Source organism: Triticum dicoccoides, chromosome 3B (assembly GCF_002162155.2).
Source record: "Triticum dicoccoides isolate Atlit2015 ecotype Zavitan chromosome 3B, WEW_v2.0, whole genome shotgun sequence".
Classification (NCBI taxonomy): Eukaryota; Viridiplantae; Streptophyta; class Magnoliopsida; order Poales; family Poaceae; genus Triticum; species Triticum dicoccoides.
The window spans coordinates 765479526-765498298 of NC_041385.1; the positions used below are offsets into that span (position 1 = coordinate 765479526).

The 18773-nt window shown below is 50.9% G+C and overlaps 1 protein-coding gene across 1 annotated transcript; it reads right to left on the minus strand.

Annotated features, from left to right (window-relative positions):
- Positions 1 to 283: 283 nt before the first annotated feature.
- Positions 284 to 2393, minus strand: LOC119282118 (esterase PIR7B-like). The gene is made up of 3 exons (XM_037562445.1): positions 1980 to 2393; positions 901 to 1038; positions 284 to 689 (listed from the first exon to the last, which is right to left on the minus strand). Exons 1-3 carry the CDS (start codon positions 2373 to 2375, stop codon positions 396 to 398), a joined length of 828 nt encoding a protein of 275 aa, XP_037418342.1. The 5' UTR covers positions 2376 to 2393; the 3' UTR covers positions 284 to 395.
- Positions 2394 to 18773: the final 16380 nt, after the last annotated feature.

Sequence of the window (18773 nt, forward strand, 5' to 3'; positions counted from 1 at the left end):
AAACGTTTGGTCAATATTGGCATCCTATCTTTTCGGAACATCCACACCTGGCTTCCACATAGTTTCTTTTATTGGAATGGTTTCCAGTAAATAATCCCATCACGATCAAAAGCATATGTGACATATTTGTGTCGAACTTACTTGCGGAAAAAAAGTACTTCTCTCTCCATCTCGAATTATTTGTCTTGCATTTGTCTAGATACAGTTGTATTTAGACATGATTTAGTGTTAGATACGTCCGTATCTAGACAAATCTAAGATAAGTAATTTAGGACAAATGTAATACTACTTAACATCGCTTCCATTGATTTAATCGTATCACTAAACATATTTATTTTTTAGATGAAAATCATATACACACATACATTGATTTCCAGGGATATATATTGCACACTTTAGCAAGTATTTAAGCTATTGGCGATCTTGACCAGAGCATCACAGAGTTCCCTAGGCCTCGAGCTCATGATGGCGTGGTCAGCTCCGGCGATCTCCTCGACCTCCGTGCCAGGGCTCAACATCACCATCCAACGCTGCATCTCCTCGGTGCTGGATCCATCAGCCTTGGCTACCACGTATACCTTCTTGACCGACCCGTAGTTGTCATCGGTGAGTAGGCTTGCGTTCTTCATCGCCGGATCCTCCATGAACAGGTTTCCTGGCCTCACCAACATTTTTGCCAGGGCCAAATCCTGCATCAACATTGTGAATTGAATCACATAATGGGTCTACTAAAAGTGGATAAGGCGAAGAGTTAATTAATTTAGCATATTTCTTTTTGCGAATATTTTGGAGAATCATGTTGTTGAGATTAGTTCATTATGGGAGATGAACTGGATGTTTTTTAGACAACAATAGGATGTTTTTTTAGACAACAATAGGATGTTAAATCGTGTTATGCACCTCAGGTGAACTTTGCTGGTAGTTCTTGTGTGCTAAGAAGTCTGGGCCCATTATCATTGCAACCCCCGCACCCTGGTTGTTATTGATTGGCAGCATCTTGCAGTCGATGAGTCCTTCGGATGATTTTCTTCGCATGAACTAATTGCATCAACACAATATAAGATAAAATTAGCATTAATATTGGAGTTACAGAGTCGGAGACCAACCTTTTATATTACAACAAAAAATGGTTCATATAACCTCCTTCAAACATTTATAATTTGATTACCTTACTGTTATCAGTACTCATTCCGTTCCGAATTAGCAGTCTTAGATTTGTCTAGATACAGATGTATCTCAACGTGTTTAGATACATCTGTATCTAGACAATTCTAAAATAACTAATTTGGGACGGAAGTAATATTAGATACTTGAAAAACATGTACGTATTTATTTTGGAATATACTCCCTCCGATTCATATTAGCTGTCTTAAATTTGTCTAGATACGGATGTATCTAGACACGTTTTAGATGTATCTAGACACGTTTTACTGTTATATACACATCTGTATCCGAAATAATCTAAGATAACTAATCTACGGAGGTAATATTCTTGTAGTGTTGTAATTTTATTGACTATTCCATCGGGTCCTAAATATAAGTCTTTTAAAAGATTCAATATGAACTACTCCCTCCGCTCCAAAATAGATGACCCAGTACAAAGTTTGATCATCTATTTTGGAACCGAGAGAGTACATACGGATGTATATAGATGTAGTTTATAGTATAGATTCACTCATTTTACTCCATGTCTAATTTATATTAAAATCTCTAAAAAGCTTATATTTAGGAGCGGAGGGAGTATTATATAATATGCACATGAGATACTTGTTGTTAAAGTTATACTGAAAATATATCAAATTTTGTATATTCGACTAAGACGAGCTATCCGGCCGGCCTCACCAACATAGGGAACTGATACATATATTGGATCTTTTGGTCAACACTCAACAGAGATTCTTTGCAAAAAAAAAGGAGATCAGAGGAAAAAAACACTTAACAGTGAATAAGAAAAAGAAAACCATAAACAATTGACATACCTCCTCGGTGGTGATGCCCATGTGCTTGCCAACACACGGCATCCCGGCGGCTGCGAACACGGCGGCGGCGACCTTGCCGGGGAACCTCTCCATGGCTAGTGCCAAGCTGAGCCCGCCATGGCTGTGCCCGACCAGAATCAGCCTCTCGCCGTCACCCTCCGGCGCCGCGGCCAGCACGTCGAGCAGCGGCCGCGAGTACTCCTCGAACGAGTGCACCTCGTCGACGCGCGCCGGGTGGGCGCCGGAAGCGGCGAGGTCGACTGCCGTGACGCGGTGCCCCGCTGCCTCAAGCGCCGCGACCACCTTGTACCAGCACCACGCGCCGTGGCAGAGGCCGTGCACCAGGATGAAATGGTTCCTCACGCTGTTGCTGCTGTTGCTCTGAGTGCTCTTCATTTCCTGTGTAAAATTTGTTTTGTTTTGTGTTGGATGTTTGTGGCCGCGCACACGGCTTGATATTTATATTGCACATTGGCGTTGATCGCACGCTTATCAATTATCACTATCAGCTTGTGCTACAAGAAAAATGTGACGACCTGTTTTTGGATGTTCGTGCCCCGCCTCCTCCTTCCTCCACAAAAAAGTTAGGGGTTCTGCCTCCCGCCGCCGCCGCCGCAGGTCCGCCTCCTCTCCGGTGGCCCTAGGGCCATGCGGGCGCGGTGGATCTCGGCAAGGACCGGCGGGAGGGCTCCGTTTTTAGTCGTTTCTTTCAGTTTTGCTTGGGTTTGTGTCCTGATCAGGAAGGCGAGACGGCGGCGGCTCCCTGAAGATGGAATAAAGGTCTCCCCGCCTAGTCCCCGTTCCGGCGGTGCGTCTAGCACCGTTGGTGGGCGTGTGGAGGTGTGTCTCCGGCGGATCTATCTTTGGTGGATTTGCTCGGATCTCGTCGTTGTTCGTCTACGTTCGCGTGTCTTCGGATTGGACCTTTCTGATCTACGTGCTGGTGATCTATGGATCTGGATCTACGTGCTGTAAGACAATAAGTTTTGGGGAACCAGCACAACCCTCTAGGGGTGACTTATCTCATTATATATAATGGTTGTGTTACAATACGTACATAAGTACAGAAGCTATACATAGTCTAACACCCTCCCTCAATCTTAGCCACTTTCTAAAGAACTGAGAAGGGTAAGATTGCGCCTACAAGCCTCAAACTGTGGCAGCGGTAAAGGCTTAGTGAAGATGTCTGCAAGTTGATCCTTAGATGTGATAAACTTGATCTGGAGTTGCTTCTGCGATACACGTTCCCGTACAAAGTGATAGTCAACTTCAATGTGTTTCGTTCGGGCATGAAATACTGGATTTGCAGAAAGGTATGTAGCACCGATGTTATCACACCAAAGAATAGGAGGCTGTGGTTGAGACAAACCCAACTCCTGAAGCAAAGACTGCACCCAAATAATCTCTGCAGTAGCATTAGCCACAGCCTTGTACTCAGCTTCAGTACTGCTACGTGACACAGTAGCCTGTTTCCGAGCACTCCAGGCGATCAAATTAGAGCCAAAGAATACTGCATAACCCCCCATGGATCGCCTGTCATCTGGGCTACCAGCCCAATCTGCATCAGAGAAGGCCGAAAGGACCCGAGAGGAAGTCGGCCGAATATGCATACCAAATGTCAGGGTGAACTGAACATAACGAAGAATGCGTTTAACAGCAGCCCAATGAGTATCTCTGGGAGCCTGAAGATACTGACAAACCCTGTTAACAGCATAAGAGATATCTGGTCTCGTGATCGTCAAGTACTGAAGTCCACCAACAATGCTCCTGTACTCTGTGGCATCCGCAGGAGACAAAAGCTCAGCATCAACAGCTGTTATCTTGTCGGTAGACGACATGGGTGTGGTGGTCGGTTTGCACTTCAGCATGCCAGCTCTTTGTAACAACTCCAAGGAGTACTTCTTCTGCGTAAGGACAAGACCAGTAGCACGAGAAGTGACCTCAACTCCAAGAAAGTAGTGAAGCTTCCCAAGATCTTTGACCGCAAAATCAGCACCAAGAGAGCAGACAAGAGCATTAGCAGCATACTGAGAAGAGCTGACAAGGATAATATCATCGACATATACCAAAAGATACATAGTGACTTCTGGCTTCTGTAGAAGAAATAATGAAGTGTCAGCAGTGGACGGCACAAACCCATGAGCACGAAGGGCAGAGGCAAGGCGGGCATGCCAGGCACGAGGAGCTTGCTTCAAACCATATAGTGCTTTGGAAAGACGACAGATATAGTCAGGACGATCAGGATCAGAGAAACCAGGCGGCTGTTTCATATAAACCTCTTCCTCCAAAAATCCATGTAGAAAAGCATTCTGCACATCAAGTTGACGAAGTGACCAACCACGAGAAACAACAATGGAGAGAAGAAGCCGAATAGTGGTAGGCTTGACGACAGGACTGAAGGTGTCCTCATAGTCAAGACCATGACGCTGCCGAAAACCGCGAGCAACAAGTCGCGCTTTGTAACGCTCAATAGATCCATCCGAATGCTTCTTCACTTTGAATACCCATTTTGAGTCAATAACATTTACCCGTGGTGGTGGAGGAACGAGAGTCCATGTCTTGTTACGAAGAAGAGCATGAAACTCCTGCTCCATAGCCTCTCGCCAATGTGGAATGCGCAGGGCAGCCTGATATGAGCGAGGCTCAGAAGATGGATCCGCAACAGCAGCAGCCAAACAAGCAGCCAACCAAGCAACCGTACCATCCTTACGTTCCTTAGGTTTGAAAATGTCACTGCGACTGCGTGTATGTGGTCGGGACACAGGAACCACCGAGGTCGACGGAGCAGCCTGCAACGGGCTGGAGGACGGCGACGTTGACGAGTCAGCCGGTGACGAGGAGCCAGTCACGGTAGCCTCGGACTCGGTCGACGAAGAAGGCCGGCCCACCGGCGAAACCGGCAGAGCAGACGAAGCAGCTGGCGACTCCGGCATCACAGACCGGGCCGTTGGCGAGCTCGGCATAGTGGGCCGTGGCGCGGCCGGTGTCGCGGGCCGATCCGCGGATGAAGGCGACGTGAGGACCCGAGCCGCGGGCGAAGACGGCGTGACAGGCCGAGCCACAGGCGAAGACGGCGTGACGGGCCGAGCCGCGGGCGACTCGGCGGCCGCTGGCGAAAAAGGCCGAGCCGCTGGAAACTCGGCGATCGCTGGCGTAGCGGACCGAGCAGTGGAGATGCTCGGCGCGACGGGCTCGTCGGGTGACCATGCATGGGCACGCGAATCGACGCCATGCAACATAGGGCGATCGACGTGCCCACCAGAAGACGACGATGATGATGGTGAATCCTCCAACAGCTCCAAACGAGCTCCACGTCCGGTTCCTGCACCATGGTTAGGTAACAGCGAAGGAGAGTATGCAACATCATCAAATTGGTCAGAAGCAACAGAGGATGAATGCAGGGATGGTGGTTCGACAGTAGACACAGGAAGGTTGGCAAAGGGAAAAGCATGCTCATCAAACACGACGTCCCGAGATATATAGACACGATTAGTGGGAACATGAAGACATTTGTAACCTTTATGAAGAGAGCTATAGCCAAGAAAAACACACTTCTTAGAACGAAACTCAAGCTTGCGCTTGTTATATGGACGAAGATGCGGCCAGCAAGCACACCCAAATACCTTGAGAAAGGTATAATCATGTTGTTCATTAAGGAGAACCTCAATGGGAGTCTTCATGTTTAAAACACGAGTAGGAGTACGGTTGATGAGAAAGCATGCAGTGGTGAAAGCATCACTCCAAAACTGAAACGGAACAGATGCATGGGCCAAAAGAGTAAGACCAGCTTCAACAATATGACGATGCTTACGTTCGACTGAACCATTCTGTTGATGTGTATGTGGACATGCTAAACGATGAGCTATCCCAAGCGACTGAAAGAAAGAGTTGAGGTTGCGATACTCGCCCCCCCAATCCGACTGGACATGAACAATTTTGTGCTTGAGAAGACGTTCAACATGGTTTTGAAACTGAACAAGAATATCAAACACATCAGATTTGCGTTTAATAAGGTAAAGCCAGGTAAAGCGACTATAAGCATCAACGAAACTGATATAGTAATTATGACCACTGACAGAAGTCTGAGCAGGACCCCATACATCTGAAAACACAAGTTCTAAAGGATGTTTCACCTCACGACTGGACTCCGAAAAAGGAAGTTGATGAATCTTCCCCTGCTGACAAGCATCACACACTGCTACATCTTTATTACTAGACAAACTAGGAAGCTCATGACGACGCAAAATATGACGGACAATAGGTGTGGCCGGGTGACCAAGACGAGCATGCCACTGTGACAGAGAGACCCGAACTCCACTGAAAACGCGAGCGACGCCAGGATGCTCCAGACGGTAGAGGCCCTGGCACAACCGCCCACTAAGAAGAATGTCCCTCGTGCCCCGATCCTTAATAAAAAGATCAAAAGGGTGAAATTCACAAAGCACATTATTATCACGTGTGAGTTTAGGAACTGAAAGAAGATTACGGGTCACAGATGGAACTCGAAGAACATTGCGAAGCTGAAGATTCCTATTGGCATGTCTAGTGAGAAGAGATGCTTGACCAATATGAGAGATGTGCATACCTGCTCCATTGGCGGTGTGGATCTTGTCGGAGCCATGATAGGGTTCACGAGTGTGAAGCTTCCCCATCTCGCTGGTCAGATGCTCTGTCGCCCCAGAGTCCATGTACCAGTGTGGATCGATGGAGTAGGACTGAGTGTGTCCCTGTTGCTTCTGCGACGCGGGACGATCAGCCATGGCGACCTGACGGGCATTGTTGCGTGTATCTTTGCCGTCATTGCCAAGACCAAGGAAGCTTCGCTGGAAGCGCTTATGACACTTGGAGGCCCAGTGCCCATCGCGGCCACAAAGCTGACACACACGTGGACCGCCAGCCCCCGGTAAGGTCGCAGTAGGTGGGGGGGCCGAGGCGGGCGACGGTGGCAGCCCCAAGGGAGACCGGGGTGATGAAGAAGAGCGGCCACCCTTGGTGGCGACGTTGGCCGAGAGGGAGCCAGTGCCCCTGGTGCGGCGAGTCTCGACCCGTTGCTCAGTGAGAAGGAGCCGAGAGAAAACCTCGTGTGCCAGCATGGGTGTCGAGTTGCCCCGCTCGTTGATGATCTCGACTAAGGCATCATACTCCTCATCAAGACCATTGACAATAAACGAGTTGAACTCGGAGTCGGTGAGGGGCTGTCCAATGGAGGCCAATGTGTCGGCGAGGCCCTTGACCTTGTTGTAGAACTCAGTGGCAGTGGAGTCAAGCTTCTGACACTCTCCAAGCTGACGACGGAGTGCAGAGACATGAGCCTGGGACTGCGCTGCAAAGGTGCGCTCAAGGATGGTCCAGGCCTCATGAGACATCTTCGCGAAGACAACAAGGCCGGCAACTGCCGGCGAGAGCGACCCCTGGATGGAGGAGAGGTTCGCCTGGTCCTGCCCCGTCCAGACGCGATGGGCCGGATTGTAGACCGGACCGTGCACGCTGTCTATGTCGTGGTTCTAAGCCTGACAGTAGAGTGGGGGGTAGGTATTGAGAGGCAAGGTCCTAGCTATGGAGAGGTTGTAAGCACAAAGGATGTACGAGTTCAGGCCCTTCTCGGAGGAAGTAACAGCCCTACGTCTCGGAGCCCGGAGGCGGTCGAGTGGATTATGAGTATATGAGTTACAAGGTGCCGAACCCTTCTGCCTGTGGAGGGGGGTGGCTTATATAGAGTGCGCCAGGACCCCAGCCAGCCCACGTAGGAGAGGGTTTAAGGTGAGTTAAGTCTGGGGCGTTACTGGTAACGCCCCACATAAAGTGCCTTTACTATCATAAAGTCTACTTGATTACAGGCCGTTGCAGTGCAGAGTGCCTCTTGACCTTCTGGTGGTCGAGTGAGTCTTCGTGGTCGAGTCCTTCAAGTCAGTCGAGTGTGTCCCTCGTTAGTCGACTGGAAGGCGACTTCTTCTGAGGGTGTCCTTGGGTAAGGTACTTAGATCAGGTCCATGACCCTACCCTAGGTACATAACCCCATCATTAGCCCCCGAATGGATTGAGGCTTCGAGTGAGGAAGGAGTTGATGTCGTTTCCGATTAACCTTTGTGCCCTGGTCGTGCGTTGTCCTGGACCAAAGAATCTCTTCGTCGACAGGGAGCAATTCGCCTTCAGTCGACTCGATCCATTCTATTTTTGCATCGAGTGATCTTTCGGGCTTCGACGATCTCCGAGCGACGGATCGCCGGAAACACCGCGTCTGACAAACTGATTTGCTGTTCGTGGATTCCGCGGGATGCGAAATTTGGGGACGCGCGCGAAGCGGGGCGGACCGCGGCGTTCGGATGGGACGGGGCATAGACGCCTCGATCTCCGCGCCGCCTTTTTCGCCACGTATCCCGTCTGCATAACTGCTCCCAGATATGATTAGATCGACGGGCCCACCTGTCATCCACTCGGAAGGGACCTTATAAATGTGCCCGGCGAGGATTTCTGTGCTGCGCCTCAGCATTCTCTCCCTCTCTCTGCTTCCTTCTTCCCCGCCCAGCGTGCTCGCTCTCGCCCCCGCACCACTTCCCTTCGCGCATCTCGCCGGCGACCATGGCCAAGGAGAAGACGGCGGCGCTGGAGCGCGCAAAGAAGGCGTCGGCGTCGGAGAAGGCGAAGGGGAGATCCACCAGCCGTGGAGGGTCCTCATCCAGATCCCGCCTGCCGAAGGGCTGGGTCCAAGGAGACTGGATCCAGTCGACCATCACAGAGAATGACCTCCTCGACATGGCCAACGAGGGCTTGATCCCTCACGGAGCTGCGAGGCTTCCGGGGAAGGAGTGGCAGCCTCAGCCTGAAGAGGGCGAGTGTGTGCTTTTGGCCACCCATGTTGATCGTGGGTTTTCTTTGCCGCCGAGTGTCTTCTTCCGTGGCTTCTTGAATTTCTTCGGAGCGCAGCTCCACCACTTTACCCCAAACTCCATTGCCTATCTTGCTGCATTCGTGTCCATGTGTGAGGGTTTCTTGGGCTGTCGACCACACTGGGGTTTGTTCAAACATATATTCACGTGTCGCTCTCAGACCGTGAAGAAGGCGAGCCCAGGTGATGAGAGAACCCGAGTCGTCCAAATGTGTGGGGGCCTGGGGATCCAGGTGAGGAATAAGAGCACCTTCCCGCCCATGACCTTTCCCGAGTCCGTCAGAGGCTGGCAGTCGACTTGGTTCTACTGCCAGGTCCAGTCGACGCCAGGGCAGTCGAGTGGACTCCCTCCATTTACCATGGACCGAGTGAACAAGCCCTCCCCTCTGAAGCTGATTCCGGAGGAGAAAACTGACGTGAAGATGTTGATGGAGCGCGTGGTGCAGTTGGTTCGGGAGGGAGTGACGGGCATGGACCTCCTGGAGGTCTTCCTCAGGCGTCGCATCCAGCCCCTTCAGTTCCGGAGCCACTGCATGTGGTTGTACTGTGGGACCGAAGACGAGACTAGAGTCCATCCAGAAGCAGTCGACGACGTCACTCTGGAAAGATGGATGGTAGCCGTTACCGGAAATAAGGATAACCCACGCGGAGCCAGAAGGATTCCTCCACTCGACCACAACAGCGACCCAAACAAGGTACACTTGCCCTGCTCTCCACTGCGCTCTTGTCGCATTCATTTCTGTTTACCCTGCCGACTGGTCGACTGATCCTTGTCTGGACATCTGCTAGGCCCTCACCGAGCTGTACTCGATGCCCAATGGGGCACAAGCTTCGACTGAGGAGGGCGAGGCGAGCGGGGGCGAGAGCCAGGAAGAGGAGGAATGGGACTCGGATGTTGCAGAGGATGATGACGACGATGATGATGATGACGGTGATGAAGATGACGTCGAGGACGAGGAAGAAGAGGAGGAGGAGGTCGTACCACCGCGCTCAGAAAGGCGGTCGAAGCTTGTCCACGACCCTTCGACCGAACGTGGTAAGGGGGTTGCGACCGCCAGTCAGTCGACCAAGCGCCCTCGGACCACCTCTCCGGTGCCGACTGAAAAGGCGCCGAAGCAGCCCAGGGCGGCCTCGTCGAAGCCGATCAAGCTCCTGCCGAAGATGAAGGTGTCCATCCCCACCATATCAGGGTAACCGTGCTGCTCATATTTTCTTATTTTCTGTGAACTTTGTCTCTGGTCGACGCTGAAGTTAGTCGACTGATCCTTTGGAGTTGCAGTGCTGCTACTTCTGAAACCTCGGCCCGGGCTGATGACCACGAGATGGAGGACGCAGCAACTTCGAACCCAGGTACTGTATTCTTAACGCTGTTCTTAGTCGACTGACTCGCGATCTCTGATCCTGATCTTTCTCTGTAGCTCCACCCAATACTGTTATCAATCTCCCTGATGATGATGAGGATGAAGAGCCGCTGAAGCGCAGGAGGAGTCGGAAAACGTCCGCCAGTAAGGTGCCTCAGGATGTGACGGCGCCCGAGATTCTGACTGTGGAGGAAGAGAACATCACTCGACACACGGTGTCCTTCGCAGATCCATTGACGAGTGCTCAGCAGCCCTCCCTCTTCACGACGCACCACGTCCCAGAGGACCAAGCCGGCGCAGCGAAGGAGGCGATACGCCAAGCGGGAATCATGATGGAGCAGCTGAAGACCATCCGGGATGCGAGTCAGGCGGCTTATGACGCCAGTTCTGCCCTCCAAAGCAATGTCCAGGTCAGTCGACCGCTGTTTGTTCTGTTGGATATGCTACCAAAAACTTTTCTTTTCCGGAATTTATAGTAGTCATCCACTGGGTGTGTCGATAAAACTCCGTGTTAGCGGGGGCACGCTGAGTGCACCCGCTGGGTGTAGTCCCCAAGCCTAAGTTCGACTGCTGGCAGTCGGCCTTAGGCTTTATGATGTCAATTTTTCTGTCAGTCGACTATGTCGACTGGATTTCACAAACCGGTGGGGGCACGCTGAGTGCACCCACTGGGTGTAGTCCCCGAGACTGTGGTCGACTGCTTGCAGTTAATCACAGTCTTAGAGAATACATCTTTTTTTTTTGAGGTCGACTGGTCGACTTTGTCTTCAACAGGATTAGTGGGGGCACGCTGAGTGCACCCACTAGGTGTAGTCCCCGAGACTACGGTCGAATGCTTGTATTCGGCTGTAGTCTTAGAAACGTGAGTTTTTCCCTTTTTCACTCGGAAGTGAATTAAATTTGACATTTAGTCGATTGGTTCTTCGCAGAACTCTTGTGATCTTGTGGCTCGCTACTCAGAGCTGGAACACAAGCATACTCAAGTCGAGCTGAGCTTGAAGCTGGTTCAGGAGAAGCTGACAAAGGCAAAGGAGGAGACCGAAGGTATGTTTGGTGAGACCCTGACGACTGCTTTTCCCCTTGCTTGTTTCAAAATCTGATCTTGCTGTAACTTGCAGGTAAGTTAAGGGAGGCCCAACAGAAGAAAGACCTTGAGCTAGCTGAGAAGATCAAGCTTGCTGACGAGAAGTTAGCTTCAGTCACCAAGCTCGAACAAGACAATACCAATCTGAAAGCTGCTCTTGGGATTGCCAACAAGGAGGTCAGTCGACTGAAAACTGATAAAGCTGCCCTGACCGACCAAGTCGCCAAATTGACTGGGAAGAAAACTGATCTGGAGGCCTTCCTGAGTGGACTTGCCAAGAAGCTGTTTCTTATGCTTGAAGGTAAACCTCTATGCTTGGCAGACATTTCCAATTGTGATTTTTCCATTCGACCATCTCCTTGACTTAGTGATCACCCTTGCAAAATTTTGTCAAAACTTTGAAGAAGAAACTAGCCGGCTGGAGCCAAACCTCGACCCCGTCAATTCTCCGGTGAACGATGAAGTTGCCATGGATGTTCTCCGACTGGAGTCCCGTGTTGCAGCTGTTGTGGACTATCTCGCAAGGCTGAAGGCCGCCACATCTCGCATTGACTCGACGCTTTGGCCTGAGGAGACACTTCAGAATGACCTTGAATCGCTGATGGCCCGGTTGAACACGATCCCTGGTCGAGTGCAGGAATGGAAGAAGTCCTCGGCTCGGTGTGGTGCAGATGTTGCTCTGTGTCTTGCCCGAGTCCACTGTAAGGATGCACGAGAAGAGAAGCTAGCGGCCCTTCGGGTGGCCAATACCAAGAAGCACGACTTCAGGTCCTTTATGGAAACTTTCCTTGCAGCTGCCACTCGGATCGCCGACGGAATTGACCTTGATGAATTCGTTGCTCCTTCCAGCCCTCCACAGGAGGGGTAAAAAACTTCTTCTGGCTCGACGCTTTTAAATTTGCCTCGGTATGCCGAGTGGAATTGTAACCGATAAACTTTAACAGGCTTAACGCCTGAGCACTCTCGGTTCCTTTAGATATCGATTCAAACTTGAATTTGGTGCTTGAATATGATTGCCTTTGGCTCGAAATGTCTTTTGCAGGTTCAAAGCAAGGCGCCTTTACTGCAATCGACTTATTCTTCAGTCCACTTAGGCGAGCACTGGGCTGCAGCTAAGCCCCCGAGTGAGAGGTTTACTCTTCACTCGGCAGGATTTCGATAACTTAGGCGAGTGCTTGGACTGCAGCTAAGCCTCCGAGTGAGAGGGTTGCTCTACACTCGGTAGGATTTTTGTAACTTAGGCGAGCACAGGGCTGCAACTAAGCCCCCGAGTGAGAGGGTTGCTCCTCACTCGGTAGGATTTTATAACTTAGGCGAGTGCTTGGACTGCAGCTAAGCCTCCGAGTGAGAGGGTTGCTCTTCACTCGGTAGGATTTTTGTAACTTAGGCGAGTGCTTGGACTGCAGCTAAGCCCCCGAGTGAGAGGGTTGCTCTACACTCGGTAGGATTTTGATAACTTAGGCGAGCGCAGGGCTGCAGCTAAGCCCCCGAGTGGAAGGCTAGCTTACCACTCGGTAGGATTTTTATAACTTAGGCGAGCACAGGGCTGCAGCTAAGCCCCCGAGTGGAAGGCTGGCTTACCACTCGGTAGGATTTTGATAACTTAGGCGAAACAGATTCGCAGCTAAGCCTCCGAGTGGGAGTCTGGCTCGCCACTCGGTAGGATTTTTACAAACTTAGGCGAAACGGATTCGCAGCTAAGTCACCCACTGAGGGGGAATTTTATTGGACAAAAATAAAAAGCGACAGAAATTATGGAGGGACTATGACACTATTATTTTGAGGTCCATGAACTACAGAAGTACTTTATTGCAACTCATCCGAGTGATAAAACTTAAGTGTAAAATGGGCGGAGTAGCTCCGCGTTCCAAGCTCGGGGCTCGTCGATATTATGCTCGACATTGTAAAGACGGTACGCCCCGTTGTGGAGAACCTTGGTGACGATGAAGGGGCCTTCCCAAGAAGGAGCAAGCTTGTGTGGTTTGTGCTGATCCACTCGAAGAACCAAATCTCCTTCCTGGAAGGCTCGACCTCTCACATTTCTGGCGTGGAAACGACGCAAATCTTGCTGGTAGATGGTCGACCGGATCAGAGCCATCTCCCTTTCTTCCTCTAAAAGGTCGACTGCGTCTTGCCGCGCTTGTTCAGCCTCTGCTTCGTTGTAGATTTCAACTTGAGGAGCATTGTGGAGAAGATCACTCGGCAAGACTGCTTCAGCTCCGTAGACCAAGAAGAATGGAGTTCTTCCGGTCTACCGATTAGGTGTGGTCTGCAGTCCCCAGAGTACTGAGGGAAGTTCGTCGACCCAAGCTCCAGCCGCGTGTTTGAGATCACGCATCAGTCGAGGCTTCAATCCCTTAAGAATCAGTCCATTAGCTCGCTCTGCTTGTCCATTCGACTGCGGATGGGCGACTGAAGCGTAGTCGACCCGTGTGCCCTGGGAGTTGCAGAAAGCTCTGAATTCCTCTGAGTCAAAGTTCGACCCATTATCCATAATGATGCTGTGTGGGACTCCATATCTGAATATTAGTTCCCTGATGAAGCTAACAGCAGTACCGGTGTCAAGGCTCTTGATTGGTTTAGCCTCGATCCACTTGGTGAACTTGTCGACTGCCACCAGTACATGCGTGAAGCCACTTCGTCCTGTTCTCAAAGGACCGACCATGTCCAATCCCCATACTGCGAAAGGCCAGATGAGTGGAATGGTCTTCAGAGCCGACGCAGGCTTGTGTGACATATTCGAGTAGAATTGACATCCCTCGCACTTATCCACTATCTCTTTTGCCATCTCATTCGCCTTTGGCCAGTAAAATCCGGCTCGGTATGCTTTGGCCACGATGGTCCGAGAGGACGCATGATGACCACAGGTCCCCGAGTGAATATCATTGAGGATGAGTCGACCTTCTTCTGGTGTTATGCACTTCTGACCAACTCCAGTCGCGCTTTCTCTGTATAATTGTCCTTTGATTACGGTAAAGGCCTTAGATCGACGGACGATCTGTCGAGCCTCTTCCTCATCCTCCGGGAGCTCTTTCCTCAGGATATATGCGACATACGGAATCGTCCAGTCGGGAATGACCACCAAAACCTCCATGATCAAGTCGACCACCGCTGGGACTTCAATTTCAGTCGGATCAGTGGCACTCTTGGGCTGTGGAGTTTCTTCGGTGAAAGGATCCTCTTTGACTGACGGAGTGTGTATATGCTCCAAGAACACACCACTCGGAATGGCTTCTCTCTTGGAACCTATCTTTGCTAGATCATCAGCTGCTTGATTTTTCAGTCGGGGTATATGATGGAGCTCCAACCCCTCGAACTTCTTTTCCAGCTTCCTCACTGCACTGCAGTATCCAGTCATGGCTGGGCTTCTCACGTCCCACTCTTTCATCACCTGATTGACCACTAAATCCGAGTCGCCATAGACCATCAGGCGACGGACGCCGAGTGAAATGGCCATGCGCAACCCATATAAGAGGGCTTCATATTCTGCCTCATTGTTGGAGGAATCAAAGTGAATCTGGAGCACATATCTGAGCTTATCTCCTCTGGGGGAAACCAGGACAACCCCAGCACCGGAACCATTCAACATCTTAGAGCCATCAAAAAACATGGTCCAATGCTCCGAGTGAATTTCAGTCGGCTGCTGCTGTTCAATCCACTCGGCAAGGAAATCTGCTATTGCCTGGGACTTAATGGCTTTCTTTGCCTCAAACTTGATATCAAGGGGAAGAAGTTCAATCGCCCATTTGGCCACTCGACCAGTTGCATCCCTATTGTGCAAAATCTCTGATAGTGGAGTGTCGCTGACGACTGTGATGGAATGATCAGAGAAATAATGAGCAACCTTCTTTGTGGTCATGTATATTCCATATACAAGCTTCTGATAATGAGGATATCTCTGCTTGGATGGAGTCAAGACTTCAGACAAATAATACACTGGGCGCTGCACTTTGAGGGCTTTTCCTTCTTCTTCCCGCTCGACCGTTAGCACGGTACTGACGACTTGTCCTGTGGCTGCGATATAGAGCAACAGAGGCTCTTTGCTGATTGGAGCAGCAAGCACCGGCTGGGTGGAGAGCAGAGCTTTTAGCTCGGCAAACGCTGCATCAGCTTCTGGAGTCCACTCGAACTTGTCTGTCTTCTTCATCAGTCGATAAAGAGGCAATGCCTTTTCACCGAGTCGTGAGATGAATCGACTTAATGCGGCCAAGCATCCAGTAAGCTTCTGGACATCGTGCACTCGCACAGGGCGTTTAATTCGGAGAATAGTGCCAATCTTCTCTGGGTTAGCGTCGATTCCCCGTTCGGAAACGAGAAAACCGAGTAACTTGCCACCAGGAACTCCAAATGTGCACTTCGATGGATTGAGCTTGATATCATACCTTCTGAGGTTGGCAAATGTTTCGGCGAGGTCAGCGAGCAGGTCGGAACCTTTTCGTGACTTGACAACAATATCATCCATATAAGCTTCCACATTCCGACTGATTTGAGTGAGTAGACACTTCTGAATCATTCGCATGAATGTGGCCCCGGCATTCTTGAGGCCGAATGGCATGGTGATATAGTAGAAGCACCCGAATGGAGTGATGAAAGCTGTTTTTACCTCGTCGGGCCCGTACAGACGGATCTGGTGGTACCCGGAGTAGGCATCTAAAAAAGATAACCTCTCACATCCCGCGGTCGAGTCAACAACTTGATCTATGCGAGGGAGAGGAAAATGATCTTTCGGGCAGGCCCGGTTGATGTTCTTGAAATCAATGCACATTCGGAGCGACTTGTCCTTCCTAGGAACCATGACGACATTAGCGAGCCACTCGGAGTGGTATATCTCTCGGATAAATCCTGCCGCCAACAGTCGAGCCACTTCTTCGCCAATGGCTTTTCTCTTCTGGACGGCGGACCGCCGAAGATGCTCTTTGACTGGTTTTGCAGATGAGTCGACTCTTAGGCGATGCTCAGCCAGTCCCCTGGGAACACCTGGCATGTCAGCGGGCTTCCATGCAAAAATGTCCCAGTTCTCACGGCGGAACTGGATGAGCGCTTCTTCCTATTTTGGGTCGAGTGTCGTGGAGATGCGGGTCGGAGCTGCTTCGAGGTCGGTCGGGTGAATGTGAACAGGCTTCGTCTCACCGGACGACTGGAATGCAGACTCTGTGGCGGGCTTCTTGGATCGCAGCAAGTCACTCGGATCTGCGTTTTGCTTATATTCTTCGAACTCGACCGCTGTCACCTGGGAATCGGCGATCTTGGAGCCCTTCTGAAAGCACTCTTCTGCCTTTTTCCGATCACCGGTGACAGTGATCACTCCTTTGGGGCCGGGCATCTTCAATTTGAGGTACACGTAGCATGGTCGAGCCATAAATCGTGCGTAAGCTGGTCTCCCCAAAATCGCATGATATGCACTCTGAAAATCCACGACCTCAAACGTCAACTTTTCTTTGCGAAAATGCTTCGAATCACCAAACACCACGTCCAAAGCTATCTGGCCGAGTGACTCGGCCTTCTTCCCTGGTATAACTCCATGAAAGCTCATGTTACTAGTGCTCAGTCGGGACATCGGAATGCCCATACCTTTCAATGTGTCTGCATACAATAAGTTCAGCCCACTTCCACCATCCATCAGCACCTTTGTCAGTCGAGTGCCTTCGACAACTGGATCGACCACCAAAGCTTGCCTCCCAGGGGTGGCAATATGAGTCGGGTGATCAGATTGGTCGAATGTGATGGGTGTTTGAGACCACTTCGGATAATTTGCTTTTGCGGGGGCAACCATGTTCACCTCTCGGTTAATCACTTTCAGTCGACTTCTGCTTTCCACATCTGCAAAGATCATCAGAGTGGAGTTGATATGTGGATATCCTTCCTCACTGTCCTCCTTGTCTTCGGCCTTGTCCGACTCCTTCTCCTTGTCCTTAGACTGTTTTCCCTGAAACTGCTGGATCAGGAGTCGACATTGGCGAGTGGTGTGCTTCGGGTAAATGATATTCCCCTCTTCGTCTTTCTTCGTGTGAATGTGACATGGCATATCCATCACGTCGTTCCCTTCTTTATCCTTTACCTTCTTGGGGTTCCAGGATCCTTTTGGTTTCCCCTTAAACTTTCCTTGAGTCACGGCCAGAGCCTCTCCAGGAGCTGCCGGTTCAGCCTTCCGCTTCTGTTTCCGACTGGTGTTTCCTTTTTCCGATTGACTCGGCTTGTGCTTGCCGCTTCGGAGTCGGTCTTCTTCTTCGCCGTTGGTGTACTTGGTAGCAATCTCCATCATCCGACTCAAGGTCATGTCACCGGTTCGACCAAACTTCAAACTCAGTTCGCTGTTCTTGACACCATCTTTGAAGGCGCAGACTACCTGATGATCAGACACATTCTCCACAGTGTGGTGCAAAGTGATCCACCTCTGAATATACTCTCTGAGAGTCTCATTAGTTTTCTGCACGCAGACTTGCAACTCTGTCAATCCAGCTGGTCGCTTGCAAGTTCCTTCAAACGTCCTGACAACACTCGGGACAGATCTTCCCAAGTGTAAATGCTGCTAGGAGGTAATTGAGTCAACCATGCCCTGGCAGAACCTTCCAACATGAGGGGCAAATGCTTCATGGCCACCTCGTCGTTCCCACCACCAATCTAAACTGCCACTCGGTAGTCTTCAAGCCAAGTTTCAGGCTTAGACTCACCAGTGAACTTGCTGACTCCTGTTGCCAACCTGAAATTGGGAGGGATAACTGCGGCTCTGATAGCTCTGCTGAAACATTCAGGACCAGAAACATGCACTCGACTGCTTGTGGGTACATCTCTGTCGAGTCCACCTCGATGGGCTCTGTTCCGGTCAACCAACCCTTGCACGATAATGGATCGCACGTCGAAGCCTGGTTCTCTGGGGTCGACTGGAACCCTACGCCCTGTACTGTACTGACGCCTATCATCTGGCTGCCGAGGAGCGTAAGACCCACCCCTCGGAGGGGAATAGGGCACTCGACGCCTATCATCTCGGTCGAGTCTGTCGCCATATTGATCTCGCCGATTCTCGCGCCCTTCACGCCACGGAGGCGATCTGGGGCTGTGAGCCGACTGAACCGTATTCACAGTGATGGATCGACTGTGAATTCTGTTGCGCGACTGAGACACGGCTGAATTCTGATCTCCTGCTGCCCGGAGCAGATCCCTGATCTGCAGCAAACCTCTGCCAGCTTCCGACTGCGAAGGCTGGATGGACTCTGCTATACGGGTCGCAGCTGCTAAATTCTGAATTGGGGTTCGATATACCTGAGTTGGCGGCAAGAGTTGACGTCGACTGGTGTCGGGAACTCGTTGCCGCGCGCGCTCGTCGAGTGCTCGCTGAAGATTCTCCAGTCGAGTGCGCTCGGCCAAATTGGCCAGACGCGCCTCCTCCAAGGCACGAGCCTCGGGGGTTTCTCCTGCGATGGGAATATGCAGGGGATCCTCGTTCCTGCGGCGAAGTTCCTCTC

What these genes read in the sequence shown, in the direction of transcription:
- LOC119282118 (XM_037562445.1), bottom strand. Translation starts at nt 2,375, where the DNA reads ATGAAGAGCACTCAGAGCAACAGCAGCAACAGCGTGAGGAACCATTTC. An exon ending in TGGGCATCACCACCGAGGAG is followed by an intron (nt 1,039 to 1,979) that starts GTATGTCAATTG and finishes TGATGCAATTAG; the next exon opens with TTCATGCGAAGAAAATCATC. An exon ending in ACCAGCAAAGTTCACCTGAG is followed by an intron (nt 690 to 900) that starts GTGCATAACACG and finishes ATGTTGATGCAG; the next exon opens with GATTTGGCCCTGGCAAAAAT.